General features: G+C 46.5%; 1 protein-coding gene across 1 annotated transcript in view; it reads left to right on the top strand.

Annotated features, from left to right (window-relative positions):
• Window positions 1-1155: 1155 nt before the first annotated feature.
• Window positions 1156-22473, top strand: part of LOC144766932 (calcium-binding protein 1-like) — a 370144-nt gene continuing 348826 nt past the window's right edge. The window contains exon 1 of the mRNA XM_078650625.1: window positions 1156-1620. Coding sequence (XP_078506751.1) covers window positions 1156-1620 — 465 coding nt within the window. The remainder of the gene's footprint in view (window positions 1621-22473) is intronic.

The raw sequence follows: 22473 nt of genomic DNA, 5'->3' as shown, positions 1-22473 counted from the left end.
GAATAGAATCCAGCAGAGGAGAAGAGGCGGGACGAGACCGCAGAAGGAAAGAGGGAGGAAGTGAAGAAGGGGGAGCTGGAATGGCCGGGAGGGGAGAGTGGAAAATAAACTGCAAGTTTGCATTAGGATAAAAACATTAGAGAACTGGGAACAGAAGGAGACAGAAGGCAGGGGGGGAAACCAATTAAAAACGGGAGAGGCCACATGAGGGAGTGAGATGACCTAAAAAGAGGCAGATTATAAAGACAGAGGGTTGGGGCAGAGAGGATAAGAGCAGGGGAGGCAGAAACAGACAGAGAGAGAGATCGAAGAGAGTGACAGAGAAGAGCGCAAAGGAGAAGGGAAAGGAGAGTGTGGAGAGAGATAGAGAATAGAGGGTATGGAGTGAGGTAAAGACAGAGAACAGTGTGTAAGGTGTGGGTAAAAGCAGATTCAGAGTAGAGTAGATACAACAGGGGAAGGAGGAAGGTAAATATTGGGAGTTTATTGATAGGAAGACTAGAGCACCAGAGCAGAAAGGCAGGGGGTGAGGTGAGAGACACAACTCAGGGTGTGAGGAGGAACTGAAGAGTGAGGAGGAGGAGAAGCAAGAGGAAGAGCTGGGGCAGGTGGGCAGTGGATGAGGGTGGAAAAGGATGGACAGGTGAGAGAAGGAGAGGAAAAGGAGAAAGGAGGCTGGAGAGGAGAGAGGGATCCATCAGTGATCTGAGTGGGTCATCAAAAGAAACCCTGCGGGACACCAGCAAACAGAAGTGAGTGCACCAGAGAGAGAAAGACGTAGGAGATCAAAGATGAAAGACCTGTCGCAGCAGGCGGCAGCGTGAGAACTTACAGGAGGAGCAGGGGAGACAGAACACGCGTGAGCGAAAGAGTACCAGGGGGTGAGAGGGACATAGGGAGCGAGGGACACACTGGCCTCAGTGTAACCAGGCGCTTTACAAATGTAACTATTATTTAATTATTATAGGGAGAGGGTGGTTAGTGGTAGAGCCTGAAGGGCAATTAAAGACAGAGAAGCTCATTGGAAGAGAGACATTGGGTGATAGCGTCAAGAAGGGGGCGCCAGAGAGAGGCGAGGACACGGTGCGGGAGAACCCGGGAGTGACCCCTGCTCTCCACCCACGGCCCTCACCACCGCCACCTATGAGCTGAGGAATGTTTTTTTTCCTCCGCGAGAGCCAGAGAGCGAGTAGCGAGTCCCTGGACTCCTGGTCCTACAAGAAGCACTCCAAGGCGGCCGTCAAGAAGCGCATCGAGAGCGCACGCCGCAAGCAGCAGCAGGAGAAGGAGAAGGCGGAGCAGGAGGAGGGCGGCGACAACATGGAGAGCGGTGTGGCGGGTGGCTCCGGGCGTGGCACCCTCAAGGGCCGCACGCTCAGTGCTTCGGAGCAGCGGGGGTCCGGTGCCACGCGGTGCCCCTTCCGCAACGCCATGAGTCTGGACGTTGGAGATGGACTGTCCGGCAGGAGTGACTGGGAGAAGGAAGGGGGCCAACCGAAACTTGGACCTCTCGGCAGGAAGGAGGGCTCTTCGGACAAGCCAGGTGTCACAACTTGCCCCGCCAGCCTGATGCCAGAAGCCAAGGAGATGGTGCCTATTATCCGCTCCTTGTTTGGGCAGGTAAGGAGCTGGGCAAAGGGGGGTCCTAGCTTGAGGTGCTTCTTAACTCATAACTTTGTTTCAATGTTGTTTATTTTGTTTACTTGCCAGAGAGATGGTACTTAGCAATGTTGAGTGGAGTTGGCCATTTGACATTTCAAACTCCAAATATGTCAGATCAATGTATACCATTAGAACAACTGAGATTGGTTCAAGATGCCAAGCTTTGTGTGTTGTGGATATGACCTTGGCCAAGGGCTTCCTAAGAATTGAGGCTACTTCACAATCCACTGGGTCACCAGGGACATGAATGAGAGAGAAGTGACCCTCATCTTCCAAAGGAAGGATGCCCCTTGGTTCTCCTCTGAACAGGAGACCAACCTTCTGGGTTGATGTTGGGTTCAACATCTGAAAGAACTCTTCCTGTAAGAGAAGATGACTTTAGACCTCAGCACACTTCAAGTGGTAGGACTGTTTGCAATAAATGTTGTATTACTCTGCACAAGTGTTGAGCGTAAACAACACCTTCTTGTGCAAGTGAACATGGAGGTCCTCATATTGACAACAGCAAAGGCACTCTGATTTGATGGTGCGAGCACACGACCGAACGTGTTGGATCAAATCCCTACAGAGTCTGTTAACTCTTCAGAAAGATTTTCAAAAAGCAAACTGTTTAATGATGTAGTTGTGTTTTGAGGTTATTCTTTCAATGTCTTGATGATGTTTCCAGGGAGTGTGTTTCTCTTGGTCTTTTTTCTCCAGGAGGGGGTTTCTCTTGGTCATATTTCTCTAGTTCTTGTTTCTCCAGGATTAGGGTTTCAGTTGGTCATTTTTTCTCCACCAGTGGGTTCCTCTTGTTTTGTTCTCCAGGACTGGGTTTCTCTTGGTCTTGTTTCTCCAGGAGTGGGTTCCTCCTGGTCTTGTTTCTCCAGGAGTGGGTTTCTCTTGATCTTGTTTCTCCAGGATTGGGTTCCTCCTGGTCTTGCTTCTCCAGGAGTGGGTTTCTCTTGATCTTGTTTCTCCAGGATTGGGTTCCTCCTGGTCTTGTTTCTTCAGGTGTAGGTTTCTCTTGATCTTGTTTCTTCAGGTCTTGTTTCTCCAGGGGAGGGTTCCTCTTGATCTTTTCTCTGGGGGCAGGAGGTCCACTTGGATTTGTTCTCCAGGAGTGGGTTCCTCCTGGTCATGCTTCTCCAGGATTGGGTTCTTCCTGGTCTTGTTTCTTCAGGTGTAGGTTTCTCTTGATCTTGTTTCTTCAGGTCTTGTTTCTCCAGGGGAGGGTTCCTCTTGATCTTTTCTCTGGGGGCAGGAGGTCCTCTTGGATTTGTTCTCCAGGAGTGGGTTTCTCCTGGTCTTGTTTCTCGAAGGGAGGATTCCTCTTGATCGTTTCTCTGGGGGGCGGATTTCTCTTTGTCTTTTTTCTCCAGGAGCGGGTATTTCTTGGTCTTGTTTGTCCTGGAGAGGGTTTCTCTTGGTCTTGTTTGTCTAGGAGTGTGTTACTCTTGGCCGTGTTTTGTCCAGGTGTGTAGTCTCACCACAGAGGTGAAACCATCCTCAGTGCTCTGTTTGTTTGACTCTTGTTATTTCCCAACATGAAGTCGTAGTCTGCGACTGCCAAAGTCCACCCGTGATATACTAGCCATTAACCGGGCTTGTTTATCGTAGGTTTGTTTGTGCTCCTCATCCAGTTATTGAGAATTAATTCTGAAGGCAACACACCCAGAGAAACTAGTTTCCATCTAGTACAGGAGGCCGGTGATCACAAGGAGGATTGAGGAGACACAGAGGTGTTTACTTAGCCAACTTGGCCAATTCATGTAAAAGAAAGTCAGTCCTGCAGTATGGCGGCCAAGACAGTATTGGAGCTTAGTCAAGTCACAACGTCATCTCACCTGCAGAAGGATTCCGCTGAAACTTTGCTGGATTTTACTTTCAACTCAAAAGACAAACAACATTATTAAAGGTAACTTTAAAAATTCTAAATGAAAATCAACGTCAGTTGAAATTTAAAGCCTGTAATATGTTAGAAAGTAAAGAATGTGAAAGAATGAAAGTAAAAAGATTGATTTCCAAATTAAAAAGCTGAAAAGTTCAAAACATTAAAAAAAGTTAGACAATCAAAAAATTTGAAACTTGAAAGTAAAAAAATCAATTTCCAGGTTGGAAATTTTGATAGGTTCAGAATCATAGGAAAAATATTAAGGTACTACAATTTAGAAACTTTGATTTCCAGGTTAAATAAATGTAAAAGGTTTAGTAAATAGAGACTGTTAGAACGAAACAAAAAAATGTAAATAAACAACTAAAAATCTTAAAAAAAGAATAAAATGATATTGTTCAAATTTTAACATGCAGTCAAGTTTAACATTCAAAAAGCCAGAAGTAAAGGAGCAACATTTGTTTAAAAGTGCAGTTAAGCGAAAATGTGAGGCTAAAAAAATGTTAAATGTTGGAGTTGAAAGTAAAAATAAAAGTTCATTTCTGACTCAAGAAGATAAAAATGAAGAATGTTCATTTACTTTTTTTTATTTATAAAGTAAGAACATTTTCAAGCGGAAGGGTTTCTGCCGTTTTAGCTGAGGAAATAAAAGCTTTGATTATACGTTTATCCGAGATCTGGTCTCTATTACAACGCTAACAATATTAGTAGCTCGCAATGACTTTCATTAAACATAAGTTGCTCCTATTACACAAAAGGCTGCAGACCCCTGGTTTAGTACAACCAACGCGCCCCACAGCATCAAGTCTTCTTTCTGATGACACATACAGTTTGCTTCCTTCGTCTCCATGCTCACAGACTCTTTCTAACCTGGTAGCACCCACAAAAGAAAAAAGAAATAAAATACAAAAATACAAAATACAAAATACACCAGCCCCAATCTGTTTTTCTTGCTCCTTCACCTCTCATCGGGAAACATCCTTTACCCCACAGTCAGAACCTTGACCTGCCTTTACAACGAAGTCACTACCCCGTTACTTTACCCCGCAAGTCGTTACGACGACTTGCCTTACGGGGTGCGTTGTTGGACTGCTGTTGGGTTTTAAGTCCAACACCGTCCCTGCGGATACACCGAGTAGAGCTGGATTAGTAAATTCTACTATTCCAAAGTCCAGCGCTCCCCTAAATCAAGTCGTTGTAAGGACTTGCGTGGTAAAGTAGCATGTGGTAACATTGCAGTTGGGGTAATAACTGCGTTGTAAAGTCATGCAGGGTAAATGCATGTGGGGTTCCCTCTCATCTTCCAACTGTGATCTGCTACTTCCTCGGTCACCTTTACATCCCCTTCTCAAGGGCCAGACTGACTATGGGGCAATCAGGCAGTGCCAGAGGGGCTGATCTGACAAGTTAGTGTGTGAGACCAAGGTTTGTGGCCTGGTCTATGCTCTGTTGTTGTGGTCTTCAATGCTGATATCACCACAGGCATTGCCTGGAGCAAGCACAAATCCATGCACTCTGCCATACTTTGCAAAATACCCACGCATTAAGGGTCGTATTTATGAGAGGTTTGCGTTTTGCTTGCACCGCGCAACGTGGTACATGAATGCACAAACCTCGAAGTCATATTTATGAAGCCACGCTAAGCCACGTTGCGTGGCTTTGAATGGCTTCAAAAATATGCAGTAACGGGGAAGCAACCTTTACAACGCAACTTTTACAACGCACTACTATTATAAAAAACCTTTACAACGCAACATCCATTACATAGCATGCCATTACAACGCAACCATCACAACGCATGACACTACAACGCATACCATTACAATGCATGTCATTACAACACAGTCATTACAACGTATACCATTACAAAGCATACCATTACCATCCAACATTTACCCTACTGTTGCACCCCCCTGGAGTTAGAATAGTAATTTTTACCCCTACACTATCCAATACTTACACTACAGTTGCACACCCTAGAGTTAGAATAGTAATTTTTTACCCCTACACTATCCAACACTTACCCTACATGCAATGTAATGTTATGCGTTGTAATGGTATGTGTTGTAAAGGTAGTATGCGTTGTAATGGAATGCGTTGTAAAGGTAGTTTTTAAAAATTCGTTGTAATGGCATGCATTGTAATGGGATGCGTTGTAATGGATGTTGCGTTGTAAAAACTGCGTTGTAAAGGTGTGCGTTGTAAAAGTATGCGTTGTAACGTCATACAACCCAGTAACGCAACGCAGCACAAAGCTCTGCTTTACATTACTCTGAACAAGGGAGACGTCTATAGGCGTTGCGGTGAGTGTTAACACGCACATCCCAAGGTAAACCCGTAATGAGGAGAAGTACTTTTTAATTGTCCTCTTTCTCCTCTTTCTATATTTTTTCCGCTTTCTCTGTGTGTTGGATTTCGCAACAGACATAGAGAGAGGAAAAAGCCTCTGAGGATTGCGTTAGTTAAGGATGGTGCCACTTCTTGCACAAAAGCAATCCTGCCAATAACACAAGCACCCATGCACCACGGTGCAAGGGTGCCTGCCCTGGCGTTAGGCTGCTAAAACTGTGCGAGAGCAGAGGAAAAGGACAGGAATGCGCCGTATTGGATACATACACTCCTGCCCTGTCCCTGTGAAGCTGCTTTGCTTGTGACCATGTGTGTTTGCAAGTTCAGCCTATGCCCCTGTGTCTTAACAAGTTCAAAGCTGCCTAGTTGCAAATGTCGGCCACCTTTTTAGGGATGTATGACGTTACAACGCATACTTTTACAACGCCTACCTTTACATCGCAAGTTTTACAACGCATACCATTACAACGCATAATGCTTTTGGGCGCTGGATAGTGAATAGTTTAATTTACTATTCCAACTCCAGTCCCCGTGGATAGTAGGGAAGGTGTTGGATAGTACATTAAACCTATTCCCTATCCTAGAGCGCCCCCCAGCGCTAAGCGTTGTAATGGCTTGCGTTGTAAAAGTTGCGTTGTAATGGTAGTTCGTTGTAAAAGTTTCGTTGTAAAGGCTGTATACCCTTTTTTAGCTATCTGAATACTAACAGGACCCAGGCCTATTGTCTGTCCCAGTCCACTCCTGTCGGCCTCCCAAACACCCTTTAGGCAACGAAAAACCCTACAATGCTCAAGATGGCTGACATTATATGCACTTATTAGATTAATTACCCAATGAAACCTAATTACTGAACTAAACCTCCAGTTATTGCATTGTCTGATTTGTGCCACACGATGACATATTCATGTACCGCTGATGAATTATTCATGATTCGCTGATCAATTATTCATCTCCCACTCAATCACATTCTCTCCCATCAGTTGTTGTGTCAACAATTTACCAATAACGAAGCAGTGTCAGACAAGTCAGTGTTCAAAGTTCTCAGCTCTCAAACAAAAAATGTAACATTGTGTGAAAATAATGTTACATTTTGTATTTAAAAAGTTTAAAATGTAACAAGAAACACATTGCAAAATCTTACTGAGGCCCTGGAGAGGAAGACAAGTTACAAGGAAAGCCTCAGGAGTTCTGGGTAAGGTAACACAAGGCCTGAGAGGAGCAGACCCATGCACAAGGTGTAGGAAGCTGGGTTTCTGTTGCAGTAACCTCCCTCCACCTTTTGCCAGACACTGATGCACTTTGACTTAATGTGCCCTGGGTACCTGCCTATCAGGTGTCCGGGGTCTGTGTTCTTTCCCAAAACTGTACCTAGTACCCCCAATTGCATCTCTCTGGCCACATGGCAGTGCCTTGTAAAAGGTGCCATGGGTACCGAGGGCACTGTGGTCAGAGAAGGCCTCTAAGTGCTGCAGCACTTATTGTGCCACCCTTGGAGGTCCTGTACCCTTACACTCACACACTTCCTTTGCAGACTGCGTGTTTTGGTGCAGAACAAAGGGAAGAGTCGACATAGCACACATCCCTGTGTGCCGAGCCTACAACACACTGCCCTGGCATAGGTCAGCCACCCCTCTAGGTGGGTGCACTGTACCAGTGGTGAGGGTACAGTTGCATGAGTCCAGTGCCCTGTGCCCCTACAGAGTCTAGACCAAATCTTAGACATTGTAAGTGCAGTAATGCTGTTGGAAATGGGATCCCCGGCTGGCCAGGGCTTTCGCCAAAGTCAGTCAGAGACCACCACACCCAAGTCAGGGCAAGGGAGTTACACGCCAAGATAACCCCTACTCACCCTCTAGGTAACGTGGCGCGAGCAGCAAGGCTAAACTTGGAGGCATTTTAGGCACAGCGAGTCTCCCGAGCGGGGCTCCTAGCTAGCGTGGGCCATTGTCCTCGAGTCCCCCAGAGGGGGGACTACCACAAAAAGGTGCCACAGTTGTGTTTGAGCCTGAGAGGCTCAGAGGGGACATTTTCTTGCTTTAAGAGCCCAGAGAGGCTCTGAGAGGGCCATTCGTTTTGTGAGCCCAGAGAGGCTCTGCAGTGCCACAGTGGTGGTTCTTGAGCCAGAGAGGCTCCAACGTTGCCCTAATTTCCCTGCACCAGTTGCCCAGCACTTTGTGGGCAACTGCTACGTTTAGGCCCCCCCTGACATTGGACACAGGGCGTCCTAGCCCCAGAGAGGCCAGTTGGCCTAGGGACAGTCACAGGTGGTGACTTACGTGGGTTTGGCGCAATTGTACTTTCTGCACCTCTGAATGTGTTTTTATGCGTCATGTGCCTTACACCTCTGAATGTATTGTGATGCATCATGTGTTTTCCTCCTTTACACCTCTGAATGAATGTTATGCATTGCATCATGTGTTTTCCTCTTACACCCCTACAGGTATTGTAATACATAGGTGGTTGTTTTCTCCCTAGTACAGGTGGTGCTAGTGAGGTCCTGGTTACCAGTGATTACTGGTTGTGTGCTATTTTGTGCTTAAGATTTTACATGCAAAAGTGCTATTTCTGAAAGTGCTACTTCTGATTCCTGACAGTGGTCCAGGTGGCCCTGTCTTGTACATATCCCCTGTAAATTCTGCCCGTGCCTGTTGGCACATTGTAAAGTGTGTGTTTTATCTAATGTGTTTTGGTGTAATACAAAGGCTATTTTTATATAACCTTGTGTGGAGTTTCCTTTGTGGTGGGCCTTTGGTTGTTGTTGCTGGGGTGCGTGCGCAAATACTTAACTTACATCGCCTCCAAGTTTAGCCTTGCTGCTCGCGCCACGTTACCTAGAGGGTGAGTAGGGGTTATCTTGGCGTGTAACTCCCTTGCCCTGACTTGGGGGTGGTGGTCTCTGACTGACTTTGGCGAAAGCCCTGGCGAGCCAGGGATCCCATTTCCAACAAATGCCATTAAGAGTATCTGGTGTTGGGAGTTTGTCATTATGAACTCCACAGCACCATAATGGCTTTACTGAAAACTGGGAAGCTTGGTATCAAACTTCCCAGCACATTAAACCAACACTGATGCCAGTTTGGGATTTAATTAAAAAAATGCACTCAGAGGGCATCTTAGAGATGCCCCCTGCAAAACGACCAGCCTCTGGTGGGTTTCCTGACAGGTACACACCAGCCTGCCACCATGAGACATGCTTCTGGACCCCTGGGGTGGGAGCCTTCACTCCCTGAGGCAAGAAACAAAGCCTTTTCTGGGCAAAGGTGTTCACACCTCCCCCAGGCCAGTAAAAGCCATCTGTGGTAAGGGAGCTTCAAAGGCCTGGCAGCCTTTGTAATGCGACCCCTAGCCTCGCCAGCTACCAGGACCAGGCCCCCTTCCTGTCTCCCCTCCTTTTCAGCGGGAAGACAGGTAGGAAATATGAGCCAGGCCAGAAGGTGTGCCCACCTCTATCAACCCCACTCCTCAGGTGGCGGAGGGAAGGTGAAGTCCACTTTTTAGCGCCTGCATCTTGCAGATATTAGGCACTCCCCAATCAGGATTACGGATTGTGCCCACTTCCCCCACGTGGGGTGAGCAGGCTAAGGGTGTAGTCAACCTAAGGTCAGTAGCCCCTTGGCTACTGTCATCGAGAACCCCTATAACGCCCCCTAAATACAGTATTTAAGGGGTAGCCCTGAACCAAGAAGACAGATTCCTGCAACCTACAAAGAAGAAGGACGAAAGAAGACACCTCGCAGAGAAGAACTGACTAGGACCCAGCCCTACGGCCCATCTGCAGTTTTTGGAGGTGCTGTGCAAAAGCCGCCTTGTCCAAAACCAGCAACCCCGATTGAAAACAACAGGGCACCGATGTCAAAAGTGCACCCTGCACCCAGCCGCCCCTGCGGGTGCACCTTTTGTCCTAACTCAGATCCCTCTCTGCCCTGAGCCTAACACGAGGAGCTTTGCTCCCACATTCTTGTGGTCTGCTCACGAGCGACCACCAACCCGTGGTCCACTATCCCCTTTGGATAACATTGGGCCTCAGCACTCTGCACCCGTCCGCCCTAGTGCAGCTGAGGGTGCTTTGAGAGTGCATCCACAACCCTGGGGGAACCCTGGTTCTAACTCCAGAATACCAACTCCCACAAACTTGTACTTACCTGCAAACCGATAACTTCATATCCTCTCCTAGGATTGCATTGACTGCTTCCCTTGAAAATTAGTGTGGAGTTGCTTTGTATGAAACACTGATTTACTTACCTTTTCTAAAGAAAATGTCCCAGTGTGATATCTAGACATAGCACACTTAGTAGAAAAAGTAACTTAAAAAGTAATCTTAAAAGTAACGTACAAAGTAATCTGTAAAGTTACCGAAAAGTAATTTCAAAACATTGACTTACCTGTAATTCAATCAACTGCTTTTGAACCAGCTTTCAACTGTAACATTTTGCATAAGATTTTGCAAAGCATTTATTTCACTTACCTGCATCAGGCTTGGCTTGGTTCTAGAAATAAAATAACTAAATAATATTTGTGATACAAACAAATTGGTCGAGTTCAGTCTTTGAGTGAGTGACATCATTTGCTGCCTGAGTGTGTACAACAAATGCTTAACACTACCCTCTGATAAAGCCAGACGGCTCGCCCACACTACCACAAATAGAGAGTGAGGTGCGATCTACTCTAACATCTGTAAGCCTTTGGGGATCCACTGGGCTCTGTGCACACTATACTTTACTTTGGCATAGTATACACAGAGCCAGCTTCCTACACAAGGAGACACAGAAAGAGCGATCGAGACACACAGGTGCATGTACAAAGACACTAGACCTGGGAAGAGCAGACAACGCACAAGAAGACACATGACGAGGGAATGACCGACACCTGCACACAGGCACAGGGTCTTCCTTCTTGTTAAAGACCTGCCTGAGGATTCTGTGTCTTACATGTCCACAAGAGAAAAGAACAAGCATTTGCAATGCAATAGGTCTCGCAATACTAAAGCTCTGAACTATTGGCGTTGCCAACAATAATGCAACTCCAGTAGCTCAAACTTTCATTGCATTGCACATGCTTGTTTGTACTGCACCTCTGGTACCTTCAATTGTTCTACCGATACTGTGGCATGATGGATAAAACTTTTCTGTCTTACTGGGGACCATGAAGAGGAACACGTATGTTGAAACGAGACCCATGACACAAAGCACAAATGATTTCACAAACTCAAGAAATGACACATTGTGACTCTGATCTAAGGTTTTCCATGCACACTATTTCAAAACCTGCATTTAACCGTTATTTTATTCACCAACTAAAACAGACCCGAAGTTAGCATCGCTAACTGGGTCGGGTCAGGGTTGGTTTGGGATTAAAAATCGGCCCGGGCACGCAAAAAAAAAGTAGCCACATTTGCATATTGCCTTTCCGCCAAACACTGCTTTGGCGAAGTTTTATAAAAAGAAGGGGGTGAGGGTTTCTGACAGAGGCCTGTTTTCTTAACTTTACTTAGATTTAAAAAAATCCACGGATTAGTTACCACTGGTAAAACACTCCTGAATTCAAGTGAGGCCACTTCTGTTCTGCCCCTCTGCCCACGCTCAGTAGGCACACATTAATTTGCCGGCCTAGCGAGAGAAAGGGAGTGACACCTCTGCCCCTTGATAAAGGGAGGTACTGGATGTCCATCTGCTTCCAGAAAGGCCACTCAGGGTCCTACTTGGTTTCTGGTGGCATGTTAACACAGACTCCACCCCCAGGTTGCCCAAAAAAGCAGCCAACCGCTGGATCTCAGATACCGGCCCCTCGGCCATTGCCCGAGTGCCTGCGTTACCAATCCGACCTGGGTCGGAAGCATGTATTCATGAAGAAATGATGGCACACATGGTTAGTGCCACGAACTTGAAGGTCCGGAAGGAAGGAAATATTTTGCAAGTTTCTGCTCAGACTGACCTGCAAAAGTTGATATTTCCAAGAGTAACTCCTCCCTGCAATGTTCACACATCCTCTTCAAGGGGACACGCTGACAAAAGCTGATCTTGTGCCAGTTGCCGTGCATTGCTGCCATCTTTCTTCCTGCTGGGTGGCATTTGACACCGTGTGGCACCGCTGCCTGGCTTCTGCTGCTCAGTAGTGGGGGGCGGAGAGTGAGGGTGCCATATGAGTCCGGGCTAGCAGCAGCGCTGGAAGGCGTAGAGGGTGTCAGCTACTAGGAAAGTGAAAGCGCAGTGTGCGCACTGTTCAAAATTAACACATTTATATTTGCGTGGTTAGTAAATGCAAACGAACTGCACGGAATGAGAAGCGAAGGGCTAAACCAACACAGACACTGTGGGGACAAAAATCACTGTGGTGTTTTAATAAATGAAAGGCACAGCATGAGGGGGGAAGCGTGGTGCTAAAGCAACAGGGACCCAAACACCGTAGAGCCCAAAAGCACTGCAGCACAGTTAATAAATGCAAATGAAAGGCAGGGCATGGGGAGGGAAGGGCAGAGGCAGAAGCAACACAGACACTAAATTTTTTGCAACACTGTTTATAAATAAATAGAGGTGCATGCCCGTGCTGTGTGGGAGGTGAAAAAACAATATTCCAAGTATGTGAGGCAGGAAAGGAAAGGCAGCCATCAGCTGCACTCGAGCAGTGCTCCAGGAAAGCTGAGCACCAGTGCTGCTAGTGTCCTGCCTGCAACAGCTAATAGGAGAAAGTCCTTTAAGAAAATGGTGCCTAAAGGTTGTTAATTAAACCTGCACAGGAACAGCACAAGCAAAAAGGCCAGTCCTCACGGGAGGTTACAAAAGTAGAAAAGGCGGTACTAATAAGGGGCTTCTAAGACTATTCACGAATCAAAAGCAACCATTTACAAAGGACAGTAACAGGAGCCAATTGAAAAGATGGGCGGAAAATGGGCGGAGTTTCAGATCAATACTAGACTACAACATGTCTCGAAGAGACAGCGCAAGCGCTGCCTAGGCGGGACCTAAAAACAATATTATGTGATTGTTCACCTGCTCTATGACATGCCGGCCTTTCAAGGCACAGAGCCCCCTCCTGTGCAGCAAGCTTGTAGCCCACCTCACACATATGTGTGCGCCCGGCGGACGCGTCTGCTGGCTGTTGAAAGGCTCTCATACCCCCACTCTCCACTGCACCCCTCTCTTTCGGGCCCCCTCTTGTCTTCTGTTAACCCCTACCCTCCCCAGGTCTCATGTATTTTTTTTTTTTTTGCCTGTGTTTGTATGCCTCTGCTGCCGCCCCCTTGCCCCACCCCCTACCGCCCCGCATATGGCAAGGAACGCATGTTGTCTGATGACAGAAAGAGCAGGTCTCATTTGTCATCAGACACCCTCCAGTTTCAGGTGCTCTGCTGATTTAGATTCTGCAAGGTTAATGACTGTGACATCGCACATTCTCCAGCAGTGAGCGCAGGCCTTGCAGTAGTTTATGTGGCCGGGTTTTGGCAAGCACATGTTGCTGTTATTGGCTGCAAATTTTGCCACCCAAAGCCCCAAAATCATGGAGGGGGGGGGGGTATTTTTATGTTTATTGAATGAAAAACAACTAGTGTGTTCATCTGGAAAGCAGTCAAACAGCGCCACCATGTGGCAAAATGTCATAAGTGCTGGTGTTGACAATTAACTACCAGTGCTGAGCACAGGAAAGCACCAGCTCAAAATAAGCACTGCCTCCTCCTGTAGTACTCCCCCAGCCCCTTCACTCTCTCCCATCCCCCATCTGTTTCCGTCAAGAATCCCCCGATATGACATCACAACACTGTTCACTTTTCATTGTCCATTTAAAGGTCACACTTTGAGGCAGAGAGACATGAAGAGGCAGACACCAAGACCAAGACACTAAAAAACACACATAGGAACAAGAAACACAGCCCTGGGAGTGAGAGGGACACCAACACATTGGGAATCACAGGCAATTCCAGACACTGGAAATCACAGGCACTACGAGACTGTGGAAATCTCAGGCACTTCCACACAGCGGGAATCACAGGCAATTCCAGACACTGGAAATCACAGGCACTTCGAGACAGTGGGAATCACAGGCACTCACTTCGAGACAGTGAAAATCGAAGGCATTTTCACACAGTGGGAATCACAGGCACTTTGAGACAGTGGAAATCACAGGCACTTCCACACAGCGGGAATCACAGGCACTCACTTCGAGACTGTGGAAATCAGAGGCACTTCCACACAGTGGGACTCACAGGCACTTCGAGACCGTGGAAATCGAATGCCTTTCCACACAGTGAGCATCACAGGTACTTTGAGACAGTGGAAATCACAGGCAATTCCACACAGTGGGAATTACCGGCACATCCAGACAGTGTAAACCTTAGGCACTTCCACAAAGTGGGAATCATAGGCTCTTCGAGACAGTGGAAATCAAATGTATTTTCACGCAGTGGGAATGACAGGCACAGTCACACATTGGAATATAGGCACTTCCACACAGTGGGAATCACCGGCACTTCCAGACAGTGTAAACCTCAGGCACTTCCATACAGTGGGAATCATAGGCTCTTCGAGACAGTGGAAATCAAATGTATTTTCACACAGTGGGAATGACAGGCACAGTCACACATTGGAATATAGGCACTTCCACACAGGGGGAATCACAGGCACTTCCAGACTGTGGAAATCACAGGCACTTCCAGACTGTGGAAATCACAAGCACTTACAGAGTGTTGAAATCACAGGCACTTACAGACAGTAGAAATCACAGGCACTTACAGACAGTAGAAATCACAAGCACTTACAGAGTGTTGAAATCACAGGCACTTACAGACAGTAGAAATCACAGGCACTTACAGACAGTAGAAATCACAAGCACTTACAGAGTGTTGAAATCACAGGCACTTACAGACAGTAGAAATCACAGGCACTTACAGACAGTAGAAATGCCAGGCATATCCACACAGTGGAAATCAGAGGCATTTCCGCACTGTAGGAATCACAGGCAGTTCCACAAAGTGGGAATTCCAGGCACTTCCACAGAGTGGCATTCACAGGCACATCCACAGAGTTGGAATCACACTGGACTCATCATGAATCACCAGATCAACGCCGTCTCCTCCGCATGCTTCAACACGCTCTGCATACTTCGCAAGACATTCAATTAGATCCCCCCGACTCCATGAAAACCATCACTCACGCACTTGTCACCAGCAGGCTGGACTAGGGCAACACCCTCTACTCTGAAATCAACAAAAAACTCCTCAGCAAACTCCATACCGCCCAGAACGTCACAGCCAGACTAATCCTCGATATCCCAAAATCTCCGCGACCTCCACTGGCTACCCATCAACAGAAAAATAACGTTCAAGCTGCTCACATACTCCTACAAGGCCCTCCACAAACACCGGATCCCAATACCTCAATGACCGTATGCACCCATGAGAAACTCCCGGTCAGCGACCTCTCCTTAGCTATCGACCCACGCTTCTACAGGACCAGAGCAGGTGGAATGTCCTTCTCCTGGATATATGACGGTACCACGCGTACTTTTACAACGCGTACCGTTACAACGCTACTTTTACCACGCAAGTCGTTACAACGACTTGCGTGGAGGGGCGCTGGATAGTAAAGTTTTTAATTTACTATTCCAACTCCAGTCCCCGTGGACTCTAGGGAAAGGAGTTGGATAGTAAATTAATCTATTTACTATCCTGGAGCGCCCCCCAGCGCAAGTCGTGGTAACGACTTGCGTGGTAAAAGTAGCGTGGTAACGGTACCGCGTTGTAAAAAATGCATGGTTACGGTTGTATACCCCTTCTCCTACCTCACAGCCAAGACTTGGAATGAACTCCCCCTTCACCAATGGTGGAGCCCAACACTGCACCAATTCAGGAAAGACCTCAAGACCTGGCTCTTTAAATGACATGGGGTAGGTGGAATTTGCATAATCCCGTCACGCAATTCTCCACGAAACGGTAAAAAATCTCCGCGAACACGCAAAAATTCCGTGAGCTTGTGGAATTGCTTGTTCGTGATGCTTTTTTACTGTTCGCAATCGCTGTTTGCGTTCTCGGGGAGAAGTATCTGGCGAACACGCATTTAAGAACGCCAACAAGAAAAAAATTACGCGAAGTCGCGGAACGTACAATTTTGGGCAATTTTGCATTCTCCACGGAACGCGAAATTACCCAAATTCCGCGAACGGAACGGAATTTACCACCCAGGCCTATAAATGGCCCAAGCAGAGCTGTTCACACCCACACCCAATGCGTTGAAACCCTCACGGGTGAGTAGTTGAGCTTTATAAAACCCTGATTGATTCATTTATTGATTGATTGATTGAACTATTTCATGCACAGGCCCTGCACTCGTGGGAGTCGCACTCATTTCATTATCTTAATAAACCATAGTCTAGATTTACTAACCTCATGGCGATGGAATGGAACACAAATTACAAAACAAATCAATGTCCGCAGCAAAGGTATCATTGCATTCGAAGTTGAGGTGAGCAGAGTGCCGTGAAGGTCTTGTGTTGTGCATAGTGAAATAATTTTTGCAACAGCTGACACAATGGGGCAGGAGCAGACAGAGCACCTTTGGGATTTCACACATAGCCAACCTTACTAATGTTGTGAGGGATGGATTTGATTAGAACTTTAGCCCCAAACATAGCCAAGCGCAAGGAATGGGCAAGTTATAAATGCATGATGTGATTTCATCACAAAGCGCAAAGAATAAGATCAATACGAAATTAGTTCTTTAAAATATCCACGCTATGATGATGTGTCATATTAACAACCAATAGGTTGTTCATTCAGTTTTGTTGCTTTCTCTCCTTTCTCTCAACAAGTACCAATTTGTTAAACCATTTTGAGGAGGTTATTTAGCCTCTACTTTCCTAATTTTAGTTGACTATCCTATTTTTTCGGGTCAGCTTGTTGTGAAATGATAGACACACAATATGTATATAAAACATTATGTCAGAGTGTAGTAGGGATCACAATAGGTCCTGATGAGTAAAGCAGTAGGGGACTGCTTACGAAACATGTCGACCGAGTAGAGAGTAAAACTTACTCACACTTACTCTTTTCTTCCCCTTTTTAACGTTCCCAACCAAAGATATGAATAAAGTGTATTTTTTCTACTAGCCAGGGAATTTTTAATATTTTATGTCAATTCACACTTCTCCCTACCACTCCAATCACCTTCACCTACCATACTCTATCCACACATTATCAAGTGTTCCCGCAAAGTCGTAGGTCAAAGCACGCCCCGCCCTGTAGAGGGACGGGAAGACCCCTATGATGAAGCATGACACTATAGGATTCATAGTGTGTGAGGGGTATTTTAAAAACACACAGTGCTTTTTTTCCCCGTACTTTTGATGGGAACAAGCTAAAGTCACACATCAGGAGCAAATATAAAAACCTAATAAATAAGAAAAAGGATAGAATCCCGTTGAGTATACGTCAGACAAACAGCGGAAGCTGCTCCTTCTCCCATCAGGCAACACAGACCAGGAACGACCTCCCCCTGCACCTCAGAGCCTCACCATCGATCCACCAACTCAGGAAGTACCTCAAGACCTGGATTCTCAACCAATAGGAAACCAGGCAGCATGATCCAACAATGCCTCAAGACCCTCACGGATGAAGCAGCCGCGCTTGACAAATCCCATAGATTGATTAATTGACCCAGTCCATCACTCTTTAATTTGGTGTCACTGTCTAATGCTTGTCTCTTAGCCCACCCTTCTACTACCCAGTTCTTCCCTTTTTCCTCCGCCTCAAAAGGAGGTGCATCTTAAGGGGTAAGGAGTGGTAGTTTGCGGTGATCAGAGATTGCGGCCACAGCAGTTGAGGCTCCGTGAACACGGATGGGCACCACCTCGATTCTACTGTGCAGACTTCCACATCCATTATTCACCGGATTCTAGATTGAATTAAAAGGATGTAGGTCATGCCTCTGAGTGTCGCTTACAGCGACTTACATGAGGGAAGTGATCTGCGGAGACCACGCGGCAGCCACCCAATGCTGAAAGACATATGAAAAGCAAAGAAACAGGATATTATGAAAATTTTTCCATATGGGCACTGCCACATTCTACCATTGAGCTTGCCATGGTCCCCAAAACATCTAAAAACTCTGGGGCGAATTCACAGAGATATTTACTCTCCAAACTTTAAAGCTTCGAGAGCCATGGCCGTATAAAGGAACATCTTAGTGACTTGCAATATTCTTATATGTTACAGCACAGGTCATTTAGGGCCATAGGTATCAAACAAATTCGCATTCGCGAATGCAAATTTGCCAAATGGTATGTATTAAGGAAAATCTGGTGCAAAACAAGGAATCGCAAATTTTGCGATTCCTTAAATGCAATGTATGAAGCAAAAAAAAAATGCAAATTGTCCTTAAGGAATCGTAAATTACCACCAACTTCAAGTTGGTGGTAAATTGCAAATTCCTTGAAAAATGTAAATTTTTGCGTTTTTCAACGTGCCATGTGAAGAACAAATGCGCGCCACATGTGCACCCAGGCTAATTTCAGGGGTGCAACAGGGTGTCCTTTGGACACCCCTGCACCCTTGAAATTATTCTCAATTTGCGATTCTCAAATTGCGAATCGCAAATTGAGAATAACTTCCCATTCTTTCCTATGGGCCTCTTGGCCCATAGAAATGAATGGGAAATTATTCCTTAAGTGCGATTCGCAATTTGCTAATCGCATTTAAGGAATTTTAAGAAATCGCAAAAAAAATTTGATTTTCTACAAACATACCAATTTGCAAATCTCAAATAGCGATTCCTTAAAAAATCGCTATTTGAGATTCACAAATCTGTATGTTGATACATATGGCCCTAAATCCCTTATATATTTATCTCATATCCCTTAATAATATGCAAAGCCAACCATCTCTGGCTATAAAGTCATGTTGGGGCATTTCTGGCCTAGTGACCCTCTGGCTCCCTCTCCAGGAGGTGGTCTAGTGTATGATTTTCCTCACTCGCAAACTTAACCGTGGTAAGTTAGGCCAGAGGGAAAACTCTGCTCGTCGCCGCTAGACTGAGTTTTCGGAACTCCCAGCTCTATGCCGAGGGCGAAGTCGGCATACCTCTGCAAACTCTGTAAGAGGAGTGGAATTTAAGCCGAGGCCAAATCTTATTTACGAGACCACTCAAAGCCAATGTGCACAGCTTCAAATGGACTCAGATACATAGAGTGAGGCAAGGCGGCTCAATCCGCTGTCTTGTCAGACTCTGTACGAGTGAGGCAATCCATTGGCATTGTGGTGGGTGTTCCCACACAACACCTATAGATTTTGATGTTTCCAAAGATTTACAAGAGCGTGTAAACCTGGGGATGTGCCAATACTTGACACCTTCCCTGGGGAGACTCAACAAGGAGAAATACCTTAATTTCTCCTTGAATTATTCCTATGCAGCACACCTAGCAAGAGGAAAACGAGTCCCAGGATTCTTTTTGTGCCGGAAGTTATCTGGCAACAGAGGGAACCTTGCACCGTGCAAGGGCGCCTGCATTTGTGCTGCTGAAAAGGTGCCAAAGGCAAAAACAACAGTTGATGGACAGAATGCAGAACAATGTCATACATTCACCCCAGTACAAGGATCTGGGCCTAAATCCATCGTTTTTTTGCTCACCACACCACCCCAATTCAGACATGGCCATATGCAAATCAGCCTTGACCCTGTGCCTCATGGGAACAGTCCAGCCTGAACTACCAAGCCATGTCTTTCCCAGACCGGAATCAAGCATCCAAGGACCGGTTTCAGGCTACCAGCCTTCATTTAGCCAGGATAGCTTGACTCCAGTGGTGTGGAGAGCCTGGGACTCACGTCTGAGCATCCCCAGCACACTCGGGGTGAAAATTGCAAAAAACACAGTTGATGGACAGAATGTAGAACAATGTCATACATTCACCCCAGTACAAGGATCTGGGCCTAAATCCATCGTTTTTTTGCACTCCACACCACCCTGGGTTAGACACTGGCTATATGCAAATCAGCTCTGACCCTGTGCCTCATGGGAACAGTCCAGTCCGAACTACCAAGCCATGTCTTTCCCAGACCGGAATCAAGCATCCAAGGACCGGTTTCTGGCTATCAGCCGTCTTCAGCCAGGATAGCTTGACTCCAGTGGTGTGGAGAGCATGGGACTCACGTCTTAGCATACCCAGCCCACTCGGGGTGACAAATGCAAAAACAACAGTTGATGGACAGAGTGCAGAACAATGTCATACATTCACCCCAGTACAGAGATGTGCATCCTAGGACCTGTATCCTGGCTGATGAGTGCTGAAAGCCCGAAATCGGTCCTAGGATGCTTGTTTCCAGTCCAGGGAGTACCTGGCTTGGCAGTTTGGGCTGGACTGTTCCCATGTGGCACAGGGTCAAGACTGATTTGCATATGGCTGGGTTCAAACTGGATTGGCATGGTGAGCAAAAAACGATGGATTTAGGCCCAGATCTCTGTACTGGGTGAATGTATGACATTGTTCTGCGTTCTGTCCATCAATTGTTGTTTTTGCAGCTGAAAAGGTGCCAGCACAGGGGGAAAGGACTGGAATGTTATGTATTGGATAAATAGGGTGCATTTGTGCCCTTTCCCGGTCGTGCAGGGCAGCGCAGCCAGGTGACTGGATTGCTGCTCTATGGCATCAGTCTCACAAATATGCCTCTAGTCCTGCGGCCGGTGCACCATTAATGGAACCAGTGATGCTGTATCTCATTCACCCTCACTCTTCCTCCACCCCCCAATCTTCATGCAGATGAATGAAAGCTTCAAACGGATGTATGACATTACAACGCATGCTTTTACATCGCATGCCTTTACAACACAAGTATTACAACGTAGTCCATTACAACGCATGGCGCTTTGGGGTGCTGGATAGTGAATAGTTTAATTTACTATTCCAACTCCAGTCCCCGTGGACACTAGGGAAGGTTATTGGATAGTAAATTAACCTATTCCCTATCCTAGAGCGCCCCCCAGAGCAATGCGTTGTAATAGTTTGCGTTGTAATGGTTGCGTTGTAAAGGCTCTGCGTTGTAAAAGTTTCGTTGTAAAGGTTGTTTACCCTTCAAACCCTTCTCTTGCCTCCTGTCCTCACCTACAGCTGAGCAACCAATAGACCTTTTAAGAAACTGCTTCCATTCTGCACCTGGCCCGACTCCTCCAAAGCGCATTACAGCCCATAACCCAAGTCCAATCTTAGCCATAGGCACTGGAATGTGCACATCACACTTATGAAATGGAAGCACTACCTTTTCTGCGACTTCCGCGCCATCGCCGGTGGGACGTGCTTGCTGTCCAATTGGATGGTGGGAACAAGATCATGTTATCCAATAATTCCTGCCCCCTGGTTTCATAGTCCTCAGAAGCAGAGGGTGGATCACTCAGCAGGGGGCATCGAGAGAGGTTGTATGAGGCTCGAATGGGATCAACACAAAGGTTTGTTTTATGTTCTGGGAATTTTTTCTAAAGCCACTTCATCCTGACTTGTTTTTATCACAATGAAATTTGTTATTTAAGTGCATTTATGAAATGCTTATTGTCCTGTGTGTACTAGGGGTTCTAGATTGATTTTCTATTCTCTGTATCTCCCCGAATAAAAATAAAAAGAGAAAAGCGTGGCATTGCTCATCCCCTAAGAGGGCGCGTTTATGATTGATTATCAGATGATGTTCTATCCAGGTTCCCGGGATGCGGGCTGGTTCTAGACACTTTAGACCCGATTCTCAAAGGTAAACTGAGACGAAATTCTAACTTTACGACGCTTGGTATTTAGAAAGGGTATTTACGAGTAGTAAAGTTAGACTCTTGTCTCTGTTTAATTTAAGTTTTGGTATTAAGTTAATCTGAGACCAAAAGCCTAGTCTCAGCTAAACTTAAGACCAAAACGTAAGTTAAACTGAGACAAAATCGTACCTTTACTACTTAATGCCTTTTGTGAATACCAAAAGTCGTAAAGTCAGACTTTCGTCTCAGTTTACCTCTGTGTATCAGGCCCATGATATTCTGTACAGGTTTCCGTGGTGGGGGTTGGGGAGGTTCTAGACATAATGTGCTAAGACCACTCCAGAAGTGATTGAAACACCAAGGGCCCCATTAGGATGGCGGGTGGATCGCCCCCGTGGGGGCGATCTGTCCAACATCTTTGCTGCAAAGACCACCGCCATATTACAGAGAAGTGTGGCTCAGGGGTTAGAGGCGGCAGACCCGGAAGCTGTGATCGGCCGTGGACCAGGGTTCAATTCCCCGCCTCGGCGGGTCTTGGGCTAAAAATTCCATGGACTCGATAATTCTCGCCCCGGTGCCTCCTCGACTCACGGGTTCACACTCTGCGACTCTGGGCAATAGCTTGCTTAATCTCCACAACGGTCCCTCGCGGCGGGATGCCTGACTTTCACCTTGTGGACACCCTGCCGGGGTTTCTCACAGGGGAATACCAGGACGGGTTCCCTAAGCAAGCGCCAGGATGCCCTTTGGGTGACAGGTTTGCGCTATATAAGTACACCTACATTTACATTACCATGGCTGGGGTGTCCGCGGCGGACAGAAAGACCGTCTGCCGCTTTTCGGCCCGGTTGACAAGTCGACCGGGCAGAAAAGGGATCAAT

The sequence above is a fragment of the Lissotriton helveticus genome, chromosome 1_1 (assembly GCF_964261635.1).
Source record: "Lissotriton helveticus chromosome 1_1, aLisHel1.1, whole genome shotgun sequence".
Lineage (NCBI taxonomy): Eukaryota > Metazoa > Chordata > Amphibia > Caudata > Salamandridae > Lissotriton > Lissotriton helveticus.
The sequence above is the reverse complement of the archived record's forward strand: the minus strand, read 5'-3'. Positions and strand labels throughout refer to the sequence as shown.